General features: G+C 41.3%; 1 protein-coding gene across 1 annotated transcript in view; it reads right to left on the reverse strand.

The window, feature by feature from the left end:
* Positions 1-9,245: 9,245 nt before the first annotated feature.
* The window catches only part of LOC148504743 (nicotinamide N-methyltransferase-like), a 94,438-nt gene continuing 82,409 nt past the window's right edge, over positions 9,246-21,274 (reverse strand). The window contains exons 3-4 of the mRNA XM_088448521.1: positions 11,913-12,120; positions 9,246-9,953 (exon numbers count right to left, since the gene is read on the reverse strand). Of these exons, the coding sequence (XP_088304647.1) occupies positions 9,533-9,953; positions 11,913-12,120 (629 nt within the window). The 3' untranslated portion in view covers positions 9,246-9,532. The remainder of the gene's footprint in view (positions 9,954-11,912; positions 12,121-21,274) is intronic.

Below are 21,274 nucleotides of genomic sequence, written 5' to 3' on the forward strand. Positions count from 1 at the left end.
TATCTGATGGAATCAGAGAAGAGTGAAAAAAAACCTTATCTCTGAATGTTCCAATTAGGTCAATGATACTGACAGCAGTTTCTCTGTAAGAAACTTACATGAGCATGAAACTTTCCATTCAAGCTTGTTATTTCTAGCGCTATAATACGCTCTCGAATAGAAATGATGTAGCTGGTTTTAATTGTTATATAATCCTTTTAACAGTGACAGATATTGTGGATCAATCGGCACAGGTGAAAAAAGGAAGATCTTTTCAATATAGCGTGCATGCACGAAAGAGGATTTTTATATATCTCTGTATAGGAAGTCTTTGTATAAAACCAGGGACCCCATTAGTTTATTCTTATTACTGGTGTTTTCAAAGTGTTTATTCACATTACCAGTCCATCCTGTCCCTGGCTTCCATGCACATGTGCTGGCGTGCTGCACCCTCAATGCCGGGAATAGTGCTATTCATAAAGGGGAATCTTGTAGTGATGCATAAACCCCTGTATCACCTGAGCCTTTCCACACGTGGGTATTGTATTCAACGCATTTCTCCGCCTCTTGGACCTGTCGGCGGCTTTCTCAAGAAGTATACCTTCTGGTTATAATAGGCTCTATAAATACTCTGGTGCTGGTAATTTCCATCAGCTGTTTTTAATTTTTTTATTCTCTCCTCTTTCTTATTCTCAGAGACTTCCCATTGCGCATGCGTACTCCATATGCGCTACATGCTTCTCAGAGACATCCTCAATCCATGTCTCCTTTTTGCTACCGTGGTTATCCAATTTCAAGCTCATCCTATCCCTGATTTAGCCCAACTCACATATAAACTCAGTGTGAGCTGTGGGTTACAGAATAGTCTCTGCGCCAGTGTTCTGTCTACTGTGGTGCTGTTAATCTCCAATCAGAGCATTAGATTTCTCAGCCACACAGACTAATCTGGCAGCCAATGTATCATATTGTATTATAAGTATCAAAATAACATTACAGTTTCAAGCTTGTAACATTTGTTATACTGTTAATTCTAAGTTTGAAACTTGCTCCTATAGTGTCCAAAGATATGCATTAGACTTACAATATACATCCAACCATATAGACTGTGAGAGTCAAATCATGACTCTGTATAGGTCCTTTCTGGAACAAGGTTACCCGGCAGAGATTTTGGATAAAGCATACAAAGAAGTTAATAACATGGATAGAGATACTATTATGCAAAGGGAATCAAAGAAAAAAAGAACAAGGTACAGATAGAAGTAAAGCATTCATAACCACCTGTAACTCATACAGCAGTGATATTAGGAAGATAGTGAAGAAAAATATTCCCTTGCTTAAATTAGACACTCATATACTGTAGGTCCCTCTGTTATAACCGAAAAATCTGTGATCTTCAGAAAGTCAGATAATTTAAAATCAAAATTGGCTCCCAGTCTTTTTAAAAGGCCAGATCAAAAACAAACAGACAGTTTAAATTGGCTTCCTCCAAAACTAAGAGGTTTCTATAGGTGTGGAACAAATAATTGTACTACTTGTAAACACACAGAAAGGAGGAACAATTGTTTTAGGTCCTTTGTATCCAACGAGAACTTCGTCATTAAGGATTTTTTTAATTGTAGAACATCATTTGTTATCTACGTAATAGAATGCAAGTGCGTCCTACAATATGTGGGCCGCACAACAAGACCTCTACACGTTAGATTCATGGAGCACAGGAGAAATATCCTAAAAATATTGTAAACACGCTCACTTTCCAGACATGTAGCTAGCTGCCAAGGTGAATCAATTGATTCACTTACAGTTAAAGCTATAGAACATATCAAACCCACCAAAAGAGGTGGTGATAGGTTTAATACCTTATGTAAACGTGAGGCATACTGGATTTTCTGTTTAAAAACTCTGATGCCACAAGGGCTTAATGACACCATAGAATTGAACAATATTTGATGAAATATCTATATAAGCATACATTTTCCCTTCCCCCTCTTCCCTCTTCCCCCTCCGCTTTCTTTTCCCCTTTCTTCAGATTCCCCTTCCCTTCGTGTCTGGTAGAATGATTTAAATTTATGTAGTATTTTGATATTCTGTTTATACTCATAGGGTGATGACATTATCTGTTCTGGGTAGAATAAATATGTATGTATGTTCAGAATATATTTGCTGAAAACATATCTATTGATTCAGCTGCTTGCTGATGTAAGCATGATGTATTTATGAAAAAAAAGTTTTTTCTTTTTATACATTTATGGTTTATAAAAATTATTTGCAAATTTTAATATCTATGGATATATTGATCTATTTTGAATTAATGTATCCATCCTGTTTGGACAAAAACAAGGAATATGTTGATTTTTTATTGTGCTTATAGTACTTGGTATATTCATTGTAGATATATGTTTGATATATAGTTTTATTGTCTAATATTAATTGTTGGTTGTTGCTTATTCCCATAAAAAGCCTATATGGTTGGATGCATATTGTAAGTCTGATGTTTTATACATATTTTATACATATCTTTGGACACTATAGGAGCAAGTTTCAAATTTAGAATTAACAGTATAACAAATGTTACAAGCTTGAAACCGTAATGTTATTTTGATACTTATAATACAATATGATACATTGGCTGCCAGATAAGCCCGTGTGGCTGAAAAATCTAATGCTCTGAATGGAGATTCACCACACCGCACCACAGTAGACAGAACACTGGCGCAGAGACTATTCTGTAACCCACAGCTCACACTGAGTTTATATGTGAGTTGGGCTAAATCAGGGATAGGATGAGCTTGAAATTGGATAATCACAGTAGCAAAAAGGAGACATGGATTGAGGATGTCTCTGAGAAGCATGTAGCGCATATGGAGTACTCATGCGCAATGGGAAGTCTCTGAGAATAAGAAAGAGGAGAGAATAAAAAAATTAAAAACAGCTGATGGAAATTACCGGCACCAGAGTATTTATAGAGCCTGTTATAACCAGAAGGTATACTTCTAGAGAAAGCCGCCGACAGGTCCAAGAGGTGGAGAAACGCGTTGAATACAATACCCACGTGTGGAAAAGCTCAGGTGATACAGGGGTTTATGCATCACTACAAGATTCCCCTGTATGAATAGCGCTATTCCCAGCATTGAGGGTATAGCACGCCAGCACATGTGCATGGAAGCCAGGGACCGGATGGACTGGTAATGTGAATAAACACTTTTAAAAACACCAGTAATAAGAGGAAACTATTGAGTTCCCTGGTTTTATACAAAGACTTCCTATACAGAGATATATAAAAATCCTCTTTCATGCATGCACGCTATATTGAAAAGATCTTCCTTTTTTCACCTTCGGCACGGCAGGCAATCACACGGCAAGGCATTAGCATGCCCACTAAGTCTTGGCGTGCGATCGCTCAGTGTATGCAGACGCCCAGCAGCCAGTCTTCAGATGCCCATTTGTGCACTTCATCTCCAGGAAGTGGATGCAACCATTAATACAATCGAGTACCATCAGATGCATATGCAGCACCTGTAGTTGACCATGCCCTACCGCAAGCACTGCGAGCAATTCAGTATAAAATTCAGCCAAGTGACGTGTACTATGACACTGCCTGTTAATTATGCATGCCTCTGAAACAGCGTAAAGATGTACAGGCATGCCTGCGTTCGCACCACCACTCCCCCGTTTCTAGCGGCCAGCCCCTGTCACCACCCACAAACGGCTTCTCCTGTCACTCATTCCAATGGGCAGTCTATGCGCAGCGAGCATACGCTTCCCGATCGCTTGGACTGGTTTGCGCATGTGCACTACGATGCATACGCATTCGCACAATGCAAACATCGGCAGTCTGCATGCGAACACTTCCTAGCGAGCAGGTCTAAATCAGGCCCATAGACCGCAAAGAGATAAAAGGAATGGGTATGAAGTCCTGACAGCGGAATATTATATTATATGCAAAACTGTATAAAAAAAAGGATTGATTTATTAAAAAAAACATTCACATAGTTAAGACTTGAAATATAAACATATACAAAGTATGTTCCTGGCATACTGTCTCCATGAATGCTCATTAGATGAAGCATTCTTCTTTACCAAAATGGCCACCGTATGGGCGCCACAGCACTGTGCTATATATATATATATATATATATATATATATATATAGTGCATCCTGCCTATACGTGCTTCACTACCTCCATACATCACCGACTGATGCCCTGTATGTCCCGCTCAACCTCTTCCCCATCTAGATCAACCAGTATGTAACTGTGACTACAGCTGTACCAGTAACCACTACTACACTGAAAATAAACCCGACACCTGATTAAGCACCTGGACTGTTTGGTGTATGTAAAATTCGGCTAGTGTCGCTATTAACCCTGCAGGCCTGCATACCATCGCCAAATAGCACACACAAAATGCATTAAGCTGAGAAGTGGTCTCTATATCATCAAGGAAAGGAAACTAGAAACAAAAGACTTATACACAGTGTTTGACATAAGAGAATAACCAAAGGGGTGTTCCAAGAAAATAAACTCTTTTTGCTATAGAGATTCATACAGGCTATTGTTTGTGGATAAGGTTTGTGTTCCTTTTATTACTTTCATATTCATATATCTTGGATTTGACTTAGGAGCCCATCCACTAAAGCTCCTCATCTAAGGGAAGCGTTTTCATTATCTCTTTTATGTTTTTGCACTCTTCATACATCTATTTCACCACTAGAGTGTATTTTCAGGCTGACAGCACAAAGTATTGCAACAATTTTTTGTACTGTTAACCTACAGTGTATGGGAGCTATAGCGCAGAACTAAAGTATGAGGTGACAACTGAATAGAGGACCTGATTCACCAGCAGAAGCAATGTCGATGTTTACGCAGTTCGAGCGATTACTTGCCATTGCACATGTGTGTAAGTCGCACTGCCTATGCATTGTGATTGCATTGCGATTACGTATGCACAGAGCATCCATTCACAAAGCGAGTGTCATGTGGTCATCATTTGGGGGTTGTAATGGGGGGGTGGTTAAGTACAGCAGGTGTGTCTGACCATTTCAAAGCTGTTTCATGGGCGTGCATAAATTAGCCATAGCGATTGCATTCGCAGCGAGAGGAGAGCTGCAGTGTTTGCGGCTGGTCAGACCTGCCGTACGTGCTGCATGACTGCTTCATGTGCGTCAATGGTACCGATGTTTATGCAGGAGTGAGACATTGGACGGATATGTGAAGGCAGCAGTGGACGTCTTTATGTCAGCTAGGCTTTCACCAGTGGTGTAACTAGGGTCTTCTGAGCCATGAGCAAGTTTAAGATTGGCACCCCCCCATACAGCAAAAAAGTGGGCATGGTCACATACCAAAAGGGGCAGGCCACGGAAAATGGGGCATGTCAACATGACACACCACCCATTTCTTGTTGCATTCATATTCTTTTCATATGCACCTTACCTGTATGGTGGTTTCTCACAATGTGGTATCCTCTTTGGGACGACGGCATCTTCAGTCAGTATTCAATATTCATGTAGGTCACATCGTCCCGAAGATGAGTGTTTGTGTAGGAATATTAACAAGGTCATGATCATACAACAGTGGTTCACCCAGACTCGTACCCCATGTGTAACTTCCTTCCCCCTGCGTCTCTTAGCCACACCATCATCTCACTGCATAATCTCTCAGCACACCATCACCTCCCTCCCTGCTTCATCTCTCAGCCACACCATTGCCTCCCCCCTGCATCATCTCTCAGCACACCATCACTGCCCTCCCATGTCAACTCTCAGCACCCCATCATCTCCCCCCTGCATCATCTCTCAGCAAACACCATCACCCCCCTATGTTGTCTCTCAGCACACCATCACCTCTACCCCTGCGTCATCTTTCAGTCACGCGATCAGCTCCCCCCTGTGTCGTCTCTTACGTCACACATCATCTTCCCCCCACATTTTCTCTCAGCACTCAGAAACACACTGACATATATACACACACTGACACATACACACACACTGACACTGATATATATATACACACACTGACACATACACCCATACTGACACATACACACACACACTGACATATATACACACACACTGACACATATGCACACACACTGACACATATACACACACACACTGACACATACACACACACTGACACATATACACATTCACACTGACAAATATATACACATACACACTGACACATATACACACTGACATACACACACTGTCACATATACACACATACACACTGACACATGTACATACACACACACTGACACATATACACACATACTGACACATATACACACTGACACATATACACACATATTGACACATATACACACACTGACACATATACACACACACTGATATAGACACACACTGACACATATACGCATACACACTGACACATATACACAATCACACATATACTCATTCACACCATCATCTCCCCCCCCGTGCTGTCTCTCAGTACTCAGAAACACACTGATACGTATACACACACACTGACACATATATACACACACACTGACACATATCCACACACTACCACATATACATACACACACTGACACATACACACTGACACATACACACATGTACTGACACATGCATACACACAATGACACATATACACACACTGACATATATGCACACACACTGACAAATATACACACACACTGACACATACACATACATACTGACACATATACACACATACTGACACATATACACATACACACTGACACATATACACACTAACACATACATACACAAACTGACACATATACACACACACTGACAAATATACACAACACACTGATACATATACACACACACTTACACATATAAATACATACTGACACGTATGCACTGACACATATATACACACACACACTGACACATGTACACACACTTACACACACCTGACACAGTGACACATATATATACACATACACTGACATATATACACACACACTGACACATACACACACACACTGACATATATACACACACTGACACATAATCACACACACTGACACACACACTGACACATATACACACATACTGACACATATATACACACACACTGACACATACACACACTGACACTTATACACACATATACGCTCACTGACGCATTTACACACACACTGAAACATGTACACACGTACTGACACATACACACTGAAAGCCAACACAAATGAAAAATGTACACACACCAACGATGAGCCCCCCTCCCTCCCTCCCTCCCTCCCGCAGCAGCTTAGCCACACATCCGCCACCTCCCCCATAACCCATCTGTGGTGAGCGGAGACTGAGAGAGAAATGGGGAAGGAAGAATCGCTCTCTTTACCCTGCTCTAGTCTCAGGTCAGTAGGATAGAGCTTGGTAAGAAGACTGCCTGGGAGGGGCTGCGCTCTTCCACTGCAGCTCCCCCTACAGGTAGCCCAGACAGCACCAGGCTAGCAGGCACAGCAATGTCTGCTCATTGAAGAAGTTAGGACACAATGGTGGCGGGAGGAGGGCGGGCGTGCATGTTCAATGCCCTGGTGGTGGCGCCCCCCTCTGTTGGGCTTGCCACGGCACCCAGGGCACAAGCCCCACTCGACCCCCCTCTCCCCTGGTTATACTACTAGCTTTGACAAACATTAGCAAATTTTAGCAACTGCGATCCGTAAGCAATTGAAATTGCGATTGCATTTGTGTCCGCTGCTGAATCAGACCTAGAGACATCAATAATCCAGGGATACTTGGCACACAATGTATTACACACTTATTTTTCACATTTATATTTCCTTCTTTCACACACTTTATTTGTTCTTGTTTTAGTTTGCTGTTGTAATATTATTAACAAACAATATTCTGACTTTTTAATGTATACTAATATAAGTTATGTACAGTACTCAACATTAATCTGCAGATGATCCCAGTTGCACTGCAATAAATATCTGTTTTATTTCTCTTTTTGTCTGTATGCATACTTTTGTTCTGAAGCTGGTAATAGCAAGCCTCTTTCTGCACAGTAAATAATCTGTAGGGATTTACAGCTATTATGAGGGCATTAAGCTTGAGTTACGAAAGGGCTTTTATGACTTTAACTTGTATATGTAAGGCTTACCTCCCACTATTTCATTGTGCATGGAGATCCAGAGCCTAATTATGAAGTATAAGAATAAAGATAACAGAAGTACTGGACTGAAAAAAGTAATTTATTGATCCTATTAAAACTGATTAAACTATTGTCCTAGACCAAAAATGTATATTATTTTCTGGGGAAACGAATTCAGACAAAAGGACTTAATAAAAGAAGCTTTTATGTATTTATATTGTGTGTGCTACCAGTGGAATTGGATGATTAAACATGGCTGTGGTAGCTGAGTATAAATCAGCATTCAAGCTATAAAATAATGTTCATTTTTTTCACCACAATAAACAAAATTATCATTTATGCACAATAATTGTTAGATTCACAAGAATTCTCAGAGCATCACTACTTCCCTATCACTTTTCAAGTCCACATAAGATAGCACAATCATGTTCAAGTTATAAAATACCCTAATGTCGCTCATTTTATATGCCTTCCCTATAGAGGGGAGCAATGTTTAATTTCTAACTGTTATAATATAACTGTTACACAAAATATTCACCGCATTTTGCTTTTGGTTTCAAAAGCTTGCATAATTTTCTAGCAGAGTTTCCATCAATGCAACAAACCCACTGAAATGAATGTATTTTATTTTATATACAATTTTAAATATAGAATTTAAATAGGTAGGGCCATAGCAGGGCTATAATCCTGTGTCCTGTGTTGGCCCCGCACCTGAACGTGACATCACAATGATGGGGCGTGACCACTGAAACCAGGAAGAAGCTGAGCTTCCAGAACACCCACGCGCTCAACCCTAGTTATATTCCTGTAAATAGGTTCTGTGCAGGAATGCTGATTAATCATTATCATTTCAGATATTTGTGACAGGCCTAATTAATGCCATAAGGGGGGAGTTATCAAAGCTAAAGCTGGGTATGCACTAGATGATTTATTGAGCGATTTGCCCGATTCCGCCGGATTAGAAGACAAATCCTCACAATTGTCTAGTGTGTACCCAGTATGTCGGGCTATGTGCACTCCAGTGGGGTCGTCGGTTGCATCGTCAGGTCGGCCCTACATGCAGCTCAACCTGACGATGCGACTGACGACCCCATGCAGTGGGGGGGAAGTGGTAGGCATGTCTCTATGCTGTTACTTTACAGAACTTATATGCTTCTCAAAGTGCAAGCGGGTCACAAGTATAAGATACACTTAATTCAAAATAAAGGAGTGAGTTGTGTTTATGCTCTGGGTGACACATTTTGCACAAGTGGCATTTTTATTTTTCACAAATGGGATTACAGTACTGTATATCCAATTCTAAATCATCCCATTAATATGCATAATTTACAGCAATGCAACAATGTATTGCGCTAAATATCACTGTAAAAATATGTGTATGTTTTCACTGATATTGCTTTCTATTAATGTAAAATGCAGTTATGGTCAACTGACATTGGATGCATCATTTACATTCTGCCTCAAAGCTTACGGGCTACAAGGCAGAATACAGCTTTACAATCAAATATCTCCTCCGGAATCTGAATGTCTGTAAACATTTTATACTCCTCAATTTCGCACCCACTCTCAGACACTGCTTCCTTGACAAAGTTCTCATCAAGTGACAGAACCGGAAATCTTTTCTCTCCAACCAGGTAAGATGAGGCTGCCAAGTAATCACTTACAATCAAATGGCCTCCTGGTTTTATTAGCGCTACAATATTCTTAAGAGCAGATTTAAAGTCTGCAAAGGTTTTGCAAGCGCAAATAAGGCATGACGAGGTGAGCACGCAGTTCGCCAAAGGAAGGGAATTCGGATGCAGGGGATTGGTCTTGGTGACATCACACTTCATTAATGACACTTTTCTTCTTATGTTCTTCGCCTTCTCCTCAGGGGTGGTTCTATAAAGGGATTTGGAAATAGATAAATTATTTAGAAAGTGATATAAGAATAGCACAAACCAGCATGAATGAATGGCCAACACAACTATACATGTCTGAAGTTAGGCGTGTGGTACATGAGTAAAAGGAAGCTTGACACATATACAGTAACTGAGCTAGAGTAAATTACTACTCAGAAAGAAATTTTACTTAAAGATTATAACAGGAGTAGCAGTTAAACTCTGTTTATCTTAGTGAATTTCTTATTCATTGCAATTATACCTCTCTTATATTCTTTTTAGTACAATTTTAGCACCTGGTGCTAACTAGAAATAGTAATCACTTTTGTTTAAAAAACACTTTTATCTGAAGTATGTACTTCAATCACACTTGCCTACCCTCCCGTAACAGCCGAGAGGGTCCCGAAAATCAAGTGGCGCTCCTCGCCAACCAGAAAGATGGACAAGTCTCCCGGCCGGCCACCACCCACTCGCAACCCGTCGGCGTCCCCTCATACAAAAGCCCGCTCATACAAGTCAAGTGAGCAGTCTGGTAGGAGCCGATGATGCAATTTGCCTCATTGTGATCCTGCCCCTTGCTGTACCATGCCCAGAGGAGGCACCCAGATTGTCCGCAACTATGACTTGGATTAAAGGGGATGTACACACCATATTAACCAATTAGCTATTACACAGGTGTGATACACAGGACCTTTACTGGTTGGTGCATACACTGCATGTTGCCTGTATAATTCCCCTGCTGTAGCTGTAAGGAGAATTGTGATTATTACCACTGCTGACACCTTCTGTGTCGAGAACACTGACTACATGACTGTATGCAGTTTTAATATATGCTGAATAGTGAGCACTGTGACAGTACTCACGGTACTCTTTACAAATGGCAGACCAGTGATAAGATGGCCATAACGTCCTCTATAGCCTCTTTCCTTGTAAAACTCTATAATGCTTTGTAGTCTGAGCAAAATATTATTTACAATGACAAACTGTAATTGTCTGTAGGGGCATAAGTACTGTATAGATTTATTTGGCTGATCCTTCTAATGATCTGCATAACAGTGCCTTTGTTTAAATTCAGATATTTGAAGAGTATCTTACACACTTCAAACAAAGTATATTCTAAAACTGGATACATGTTGACCCCTTACTTTATGACCCTTTCCAAATTCCCTAGCTGAGAATACTGTATTTACTTCTTGAAATTAATTCATGCCCATGTCCAATTACATCTACAGAAATCTGTTTACTCATCTTTAGATATACTGTAGTTTATGTGAATATTGAAAAAATGCCATTAATCCTGCCCATATAAGCACACAGTGTGTTCTACTCACTAAGGTTACCAAATGGGGTGGTTGATCTTCTAGTACTAGATGGAGTGTTTTCATGATACAACAGTACAGATGTGTTGTTTGTCCATAATCGGTGTGAATATAATGACAAATGGCCCACCTAAGGATACACTACAAAGACAAATGATACATTATCTTCCCAGCACACCATTGGCAATACCAATGGCACACAGACACAACACCAACAGAACCATGAGACCCAGGGATCAAAGCAACAAAAAAAGACCAAACAACTTTGCACCTTGGTAAAACCGTGTTATACTGCAAATGGGGCAAAGGTAAAATGTGCAGTGACATTTAGATTTGGGACGGGTGTGTCCAAACTGAAACCTAAATTGCAGTGTAATAATAAAGCTGTCCAGCGTTCATGGGCTACATGCAAAAACAGACAGTATTTACCATGCATTTCTACATGGTTTGTTCCAGATACAATACTTACTGTATTTGCTATTTGGGGTTTGCTCCCAACTCAAAATCAGCTTGGTGGCAATGATTAGAAAGACAAAATCTATTCAGCCCTACAAACCTCAGCTGTTCTTAAAAGAAACTGTCTGTATAGAGAAAGAATTGGCCAAATTGTGTGAAGCCTTTGACGTTTTATATATACCTACCGTTTGTTTGGAAGAGCACAAACATATCTTATGTATGGGGACCAATCAAAAGCATCATTGTCATCTTTCAGCCATTTTTCAATCTCTTGAAGGTTGCTTTGGAAATAATCAGTTAGGTAGATTGTTTCAAAGTTTTCAGAGGCAGGTATAATATGATGTATAGAAGGGCCTGCACCGATCTCTATGAGACTCTTGCCCTTTACATGACCTAATGGGGAAGAAAATCAAGCACTTTATGTCTCCTATCAGCACCTTAACAAAAAGAAGAGAAACTAGAGCCTTCTACAATGAGTAGACACACTTACAGTACACCCAGACAGTTAACACATGCCACAAATAAAAGTAGAATAGAAAATGCTCCATGGGCAGTTATAAATGTACAGTATTGGTGGCTATACCACAAAGTACAGGTATCACACACCAATATATATTAGTTCATGGAATATGAATCTATATGGACATATTGGTTATGTATGGGCATATTAACTATCTAGAAACATGTGAGCCTATGTGGGCATACTGGACATGTGAGAATATCCACTATTGGCACACAAGGGTATTTGGCGTTCAATTGGCTATATGGAGTGTGTGGTTTTTTTTAGTATATGAGGATGTATGTATATGGAGGTATACTGGTTATATGTAAATAATAATAATAATAATAATAATAATAATAATAATAATAATAATAATAATAATAATAATGATAATAATAATAATAATAATAATAAAAAAAAAAAAATAATAATAATAATGTTATTTATATAGCACTTTTCTACTAAAAGGACTCAAATTGATTTACATTTGCCTTTACAGCACAAAATACAAAACAAGCTTAACAAGGGACATTAAAATGTTTGGGTGAATAGGTTAGTCTTGAGTCTATTTTTGAAGGACTCTAGAGTGGAGGCCTCTCAAACTGTGCAGAGAAGCAAGTTCCATAGAGTCGGAGCCACAAAGCTGAAAGCTCGACCCACAGATGAATTCTGGGAGATTCTAGGTACTGTTAATAGGTCTTCATCAATGGATTACAGTAATTGAGTGGGATAGTAAGGAATCTGAAGCTAATTCAGGTACCTTGGGCCCTGGTCATGTAGGGCTTTGAAAGTTAGTAAGCCAATCTTGAAAACAATTGTAATGTAATTAATGTAATTATATGGATAGCTGCTTATGGGCCTGATTCAGAGATGGATGGTATTGCATAGCCGCAAGGAAATGTCTGTGCAATACTGTCCAACTTAATGTGAAGTCAGCATCCGTAGATGCTACATCGGATCACCATCACAACCATCAGTTTCGATTGTTGCTGCTTTGGCAGCCAACCAGCCAGCCAGGCTGTCTACAGTATAAGCCTGGCTGACAGACATGGACAGCTGGGTTCAGGAAGTTTGCATCCACTGATGCAGATACTGGGCTCATCACACCATCAAAACGGGGGTGACCCACCCCTGTTTTGGAGAATGCTTTCTGTCACCGCCCTGCTCTGCCCCCAATTACCAAAGTAGGTCAATCATGCTCACTTGTGCAGAACGGGTTCTGCGCCCTGCAAAGACCAACAAACATCTGAGATGTATGCTAGCCATCGGGTTAGTGTACATCTCTGAATCAGACCCTATGTACAGTACATAATATTTTTCTTGCTATTGAACATACATTACATATTTAAATTTTTTCTTCTTAGGTGCAAAAAGTTTTATGTATTCACAAAACCATAGTGAATCATTGGTGGCACACTTTGCATGTCAGGCAATTTTGCATAATTATTCTTGAACAGTATTTTCATTTTAGTTAAATACATTAATTTTGCAGCATTTCTTGATCTGTTGACGTCCGCTACACAGTACACACATTCCCACTGTATATAACAAAAATCAGGTTGACCAGGCTGCAAAAGCTGTTACTTTATAAGTCCTGGCATACACTAGACATTATATTTGAGATCTACATTAAATATTAGGGGCTCCATTTATCAATGTTACATCTAAGATTACCGCTGTTTGTCACTGTATTGCTCTTGCCATCTTTAGATAGCGAGAGCAATACATTCCACGTTCTCTGCAATGGTGACCCAGCAGCAGTCTATCAGGCTTCAGCGATGCCTTCCAGGCACTGTCAGGTCCCTGCCGGGTGAAACACTCATAAACTAGGGTTGTGCACCGGCCACTTTTCGTGTTTTGTGTTTTGGTTTTGGATCTGGATCTTTCTTCGTGTTTTGGATCTGGATTGGTTTTGCCAAAACCACCCTTGCGTGTTTTGGGTTCTGGGTTTTGTGTTTTGGATCTGTATTTTTTTTTAAAAAAAGCTTAAAAACAGCTAAAATCACAGAATTTGTGGGTTTTTCTGCTCCTATGCTATTATTAACCTCAATAACCTTAATTTCCACTCATTTCCAGTCTATTCTGAACACCTCACACCTCACAATAGTGTTTTTATGTCCAAAAGGTTGCACCGAGGTAGCTGGATGACTATGCTAAGTGACACAAGTGGGCGGCACAAACACGTGGCCCATCTAGGAGTGACACTGCAGTGGCAGACAGGATGGCAGTTTGAAAAACTAGGCCGCAAACAGTACATAATGCAAAGAAAAAAAGAGGTGCAAGATGGAATTGTCCTTGGCCCCTCCCACCCACCCTTATGTTGTATAAACAGGACATGCACACTTTAACAAACCAATCATTTCAGCGCCAGGATCTGCCACACGACTGTGGCTGAAATGACTGGTTCATTTGGGCCCACACAAAACAAGCTGGCAATTAATCTGTCCCTTCACAAACTGGCTCTACAGAGGCAAGATGTCATCCTCATCCTCCTCATTCACCGATTCCTCACCCTCTTCAGTGTTGTGTACATCCTCATCCTCACAGAGTATTAATTCGTCCCCGCTGGAATCCACCGCCACAGGTCCCTCTGTACGTTATGGAGGCTGGTCTCCCTGGAAGAGTTGATAATTCATTTTTATGAACATCATCTTCTCCACATTTTGTAGAAGCAACCTCCTACGCCATTCGCTGACAAGGTTCCCGGCTGCACTAAACACTCTTTCGGAGTACACACTGGAGGGGGGCAACTCAGGTAAAATAGAGCCAGTTTGTACAGGGGCCTCCAAATTGCCTTTTTTTCCTGCCAGTACATGTATGGACTGTCTGACATGCCAACTTGGATGCTGTCACTGATGTAATCCTTTAATAGACAGACGCACGCTTGTCACTGCTGCTTTGAGGATGCAGTCCACACAATTCACAAAGACAGAAAAAAAAAGAAGAATTTTTTTATTGTTTGTGGAGCGCACTTTGAGGGTTACACCACCCTTTAACAGACAGACGCACGCTTGTCGCTGCTGCTTTGAGGATGCTGGTGCGGCTACAGCCCACACAATTCACAAAGACAGAAATGTATTTATTTTTTTTATTGTTTGTGGAGTGCACTTTGAGGGTTACACCACCGTTTAACAGACAGACGCACGCTTGTCGCTGCTGCTTTGAGGATGCAGGTGCGGCTACAGCCCACACAATTCACAAAGACAGAAAAAAAAAGAAGACATTTTTTTATTATTTGTGGAGTGTACTTTGAGGGTTACACCACCCTTTAACAGACAGATGCACGCTTGTTGCTGCTGCTTTGAGGACAGTATCATATGCAGTGACAGTAGACTTGTCAGAAATTGTTGGCACGTCCTTCTGTCCGGACCATATGTCCAAACCGGCCCTTGACTTATGACACAGGCGCACGCTTGGCGCTGCTACTGTGTTGATGCACGTGCGGCTACATCGCACACAAGTCACAAACACATAAAAAAATAGTTTTTTATTTTTTGGAGCACTTTGAGGATTACACCACACTTTAACAGACATATTGGACACAGGCGCATGCTTGGCGCTGCTCCTTTGTTGATGCATGTGCAGCTACAGTGCACACAATTCACAAAGACAAAAAAAAAAGATTTTTTTTATTGTTTGTGGAGCGCACTTTGAGGGTTACACCACCCTTTAACAGACAGACCAATGCTTATCGCTGCTGCTTTGAGGATGCAGGTGGAATCTAGATGGGATTTGGAACCGGGGACACACTACCTCCATCAATTGTCTAAATACCACTACACTAATGGCGGATACCGGGCGCACGTCTAACACCAACATAGCAGTCAAGGCCTCAGTTATACGTTTTGCTTCAGGATGACTGCTGTCGTACTTCATCCTCCTCACTAGGGACTGTTGGAGGGTCAATTGTTTAGTAAAAGTAGTGGTGTTCCTACTTCCTCTCTGGGATGATGGACAACTCCCAGCAGCAGCAACAGCACTAGGAGGAAGTGGTTCTTGATCTTTCCCTATTTTATTTTTATCGAAGAAAGTTTGGTCCTCCATTTATGTTATATTGATATATAAGTGCGGCTAAGGCGCACACAAACACAGAAAATAATTTTTTATTTTTGTTGGACACTAGTGCACTTGTGGGTTACACCACCCTTTAAGAAATGAGCCAGCCGGACATTTCCTTATGGGACACAGGCGCACGCTTGGCACTGCTCCTTTGTTGATGCACGTGCAGCCACAGTGCACACAATTCACAAACACAGAAAATATTTTTTTATTTTGTCTGGAGTGTACTTTGGGGGTTACAGCACCCTTTAACGGTCAAGCCAGCTGTCCCTTTACTTATGACACAGGCGCACGTTTGACACTACTTTGTTGATGCACATGCAGCTACAGCGCACACAATTCACAAACAGAAAATATTTTTTTATTTTGTTTGGAGTGTACTTTGGGGGTTACAGCACCCTTTAACGGACAAGCCAGCCGGCCCTTTATTTATGGGACACAGGCGCACGCTTGGCGCTGCTCCTTTGTTGATGCACGTGCAGCCACAGTGCACACAATTCACAAACACAGAAAATATTTTTTTATTTTGTTTGGAGTGTACTTTGGGGGTTACAGCACCCTTTAACGGTCAAGCCAGCTGGCCCTTTACTTATGACACAGGCGCACGCTTGGCACTACTTTGTTGATGCACATGCGGCTACTGCGCACACAATTCACAAACACAGAAAATATTTTTTTATTTTGTTTGGAGTGTACTTTGGGGGTTACAGCACCCTTTAACGGACAAGCCAGCTGGCCCTTTACTTATGGGACACAGGCACATGCTTGTCGCTGCTCCTTTGTTGATGCACGTGCAGCCACAGTGCACACAATTCACAAACACAGAAAAAATATATATTTTTTTGCACTTGGGGGGAGCACCCCTGATGGACAGAGCACCCCCTGGACAACACTACAGCACCCCTTTAGGACTGGGACACTGCACAGGACTTTGGAGTGGACACCCCCTATGGGCAACTGACTGCACAACACAGTCCAGCCAGCCCCTATGGACTTTGAAGTAGTGGACACAGCCCCTATGGATAACAGCAGCACAGCGCAGCACAGCACAGCACAACACTACACTGCACTACACTACACTACACTACACAGCCCAGCCCTAACTCCCACCCTCCCTCTTCACTGTCCACAGCCGAGTGAGAAAATGGCGCCGACGCGGGTACCTTATATATGAACCAAAACCCGCGAGACCCGGAAGGCGGGATGATGACGTTTTACCTCGATTTCAGATCCGAGTCAGGCGGGAAAAGTCGAGCCTGACTCGGATCGGCCTCGGATCGGGGGGGCTCGGGGGGGTTCGGATTTCAGAAATCCGAACCCGCTCACCCCTATCATAAACATGTGCAGACTGGCCATCGTGAATGCATGGGATATAGAAGCTTGTCTCTGGCAGCAAAAGGCTGCCAACAGCTGAGCAGAGGACGCCGCCGATGATGAGGAAGTCGCTGGACCTCACCGTTGAGGTAAGTAATAATGAATACCAGTGGCATATCCATTTGCATCACTGTGATACTAAATTAAAAATGCAGCTGGTATTAAGGTTCATTGATAAATAGGGCCCTGGGTACCGGCTTAAGTTCTTCATTGTATACTATTCCCCAGGATGTGGTTCCCCAGATGTGGTTTGCTTTGCATATTGGTTCACATAAGTCACATGCAATACCATGATCTTATTGTACTGAATGTACCGTATCCAAAAGACTTGTATGAGCTATAATGAAAGGCTTAGGTATTACTAAAAAATTTTTACTTCTTGGCAATGTATTGTATGTACCATCGGTCACAGATCATTTGATCGTTACATTCTCGAGTAAGCCTACAGTCCTGTTGAATATACGTAGCCAATGAGATGACAGTCATATTTCTTGAGTATGGGGGCACAACACGTTGCGTTCTTTGCCACCACTGCCCATTAGCTTCCCCAACTGCTCCCTGACTGCGAGCGACCACATTAATGTACCTTGACACATGCACAGTGTGACTTGTCGATTATTGCTCAATCGAGAAAACATCAGCATAGCGTACAACTCTGAATCAGGCCCTTAGAGCATAGCTGATGATGCCATAGCACTACCTAGAAAGGGTTTGGAGAAACGTCATTATCTTTGAGAATATCCTTTTAGTGTTAATAAGATCATACTGTATATTGCAGGCAATAACAACCTGTTAAGTCCTCTTTAATCTCAAAGAGAACCTCATGCGATCTACAGCTGCACTGATCTCCTACCATTATGGTTTGGAAATCTTGCAAACTAATTAAAGTGAGATTTGTCTGTCCTGATATCCTGCTATTTGGTTTGCCCCTATTTGTGAGTTTAAGGGTAGGCATGGCCATCAAAAGATGGCAATCGAATAGTAATGAAGTTGCCACCGTCACAAATGCTGTGCCATGGTAACCATTTGATGATAAAAAAAATCTCCTGCACAAAAGCAAACATGACATCAACTTAAAATTAATATACATACCTAATGTGATTATAACTTGTATGTTAGAGATTTCAGATGATGGAGTAAATGTAGTTGGGTTGAAGTTTCTAAAAAATGTGTTTTTTTTTTGCGAGATACGTGAGAGTTTGCATTCGACCAATGTAATAGACTATGAGAACATGCAAACTCGCACCAAACTTGACTCAACCCTTCTCGCACTTAGCAAACACGTCGTTGTACATACAACTCTCTGGATGTACTAGGGTGTAAGCCTTAAAGTCGCACAAAACTCACCGAAACAAACTCGCCAAACAATAGACTGATTCAGGTCCAGTTCAATGTGCAAATTTAAAGTTAATCACAATTTGAGGCCTTTTACCAAACAAGATGGCCATTTACACTAATAAATACTCCTATATAAACCATGCCTACCTCCATTTTACCTGTGTGGATGTAGCAAATGTGAATTTTCAGAACTTCTATGAGATGTACATGTCTGGACTCCTCACTATTGAGAAGCAGTGCAGGAGGAGGGCAAAGGAGCATCTCCAGATGCAGTGCCCCATTAGACTACATGGAAGATTAACCTATAAATTGCAGATGGGCCTTGTCCCCCTCTCAGATCAGGAGGTGCTGCAGCTTTTTATGCTGAGCCACACAAACCTCCTGAACTTATATGACCAAGTACAAGATGATGTAAAACCTTCGTCTGGCAGTAACTATGCAGTGTTTGGTTTCCATAAATTATTTTATGTCCTCCCCATATTTGCAACAGGCTGTGAGCTCTAGGGTGTTGGTAATTACACAGGCCACTTTTTTATGCATTTTACTCAAGTGTTCACTGCTTTGAAGAAAATATAACGTACATTGACTCATGGCTGGGGAATGAGATATGAGTGGCAGAACTGCAAGATAGCCTTCTATAGGCTCTCCGGATTCCCTAATGTCCTGGGAGCCATAGATTATACCCACATTGGGATCAGAGCACCACACTTGAGTGGGGAAGTGTATGTTAATATATGCAGCAGTACCACCCTCTCAATTTGCAGGTGGTCTGTGATGTTCACCTCCAAATACTCTGTGTGATTACAAGTTATTCATGATCTTGTCATGATGCCTATACCACGTGCCAGTCAGCTATATGGGAGCAGTTTGAATGTGGCCAGATGCCGGAGGGCTAGCTAGTAGGAGTAGTTTAGTAGTACGTGCTATTGCCACTAGCAATTACTTCTGTTTTTGCAATTGTGTAATAGTTTGACTGTAGGGCTCCTAACAATAATGTTCTCAAAGTGAACCAGACTATCTGCTGAAAAATATTTTTTTATAAGATTTTTTGCTTCTGTGTTGGGAACGATGTTTGCAAATCCAAAATAGCCTTCCTATGATTCTGCTTTAACTAGCTTCCAAGTTAATTGGTTACTGTTTCTTCACATTAAACCTTAAACACCCCTGGTGTGATCAATATGATATGTAAACTGTTTCCTGATATGATATGATATGGGTGTCAAACATGGCTCATGGCACCTCTGTCAAGACCACGTGGCCTTGCTCAGCATAAATACAGCAATGCTCGCAGTGCCACTAGGAATGTTTAGAGTGCACCTTTGGCCTCTTGAAGAGCAGGTTCTGCTGTCTGGATAGGCCGGGAATAATTCTGATCTTTGAGCCCAACAAAACAGGTGACATTGTTAATGCCTGCTATATGCTACACAAAATTGATAAATCCATGCAGCGGCTGTAGATCGCAAGCTATTACATTTAGCCCCTGGTTTCTCCATCAAATGTTTTTTAATTGTTTTGCTTAATGAACTTTCTAAAATGTATAGAATAGGCCATTTGATGGAGAGGGAATTTTTGTCGGTCAGCGCTCACAGATTAATGGTCCTGCCAGGGAAAGTTGGTACATAGCTGAAAAAGTTTGTAAAGGTAGGGGAGGTGTTGGAGGCATGTGGGGGAGGTCTGATAGGTATGTGGGTAGGTATGAAGGACATGTAAGGGGAAATTGGGGAGGTCTGGAGGTAATGTGCAGATGTCTGATTTGTATGTTTATGAGGTTGAATTTTTTTAGAAAGTGAGGGGCTGGTTGTCCCTCATGTCCCGCCTTTCCAAGAAATTCCAGCCCTGGGCTGATCAGGTTTGGGTTGGTTAACATTATTTGTGTCTCCCTGCTATAGCTTTAACCCCCCCTCCTCAGCTTGTTCAGCACGGTGCTGGTTATTGGTAAATAGGTGGAACGCCATGCTGTTTTTTTCCCCTATTTTCCAATACCAGCCCAGGGTCAGATATCTGAAGCTGAGGGACTAACATACATATTTTCTCTTAAATTTAACCTTTTTGCTGCTCCTACACTGCAGGGTCTGAACCGATGGTGCTCAGAGGCACCTAAAACTCTGGTGGTTAGTAGCATCTGAGACATTGGACGACAGGACCAGCTGTGCCATTTTATTATGACTGTCAAGATTATGACTGTGGACATTTTAACTGTGTCTACATTTTAACCCTGTGAACATTTTGACTGTCAACATTCAGATAGTTGATATTTATTAAAAGTCAAAATTT

The sequence above is a fragment of the Taudactylus pleione genome, unplaced genomic scaffold, assembly GCF_031769625.1.
Source record: "Taudactylus pleione unplaced genomic scaffold, aTauple2 ptg000457l, whole genome shotgun sequence".
Lineage (NCBI taxonomy): Eukaryota > Metazoa > Chordata > Amphibia > Anura > Myobatrachidae > Taudactylus > Taudactylus pleione.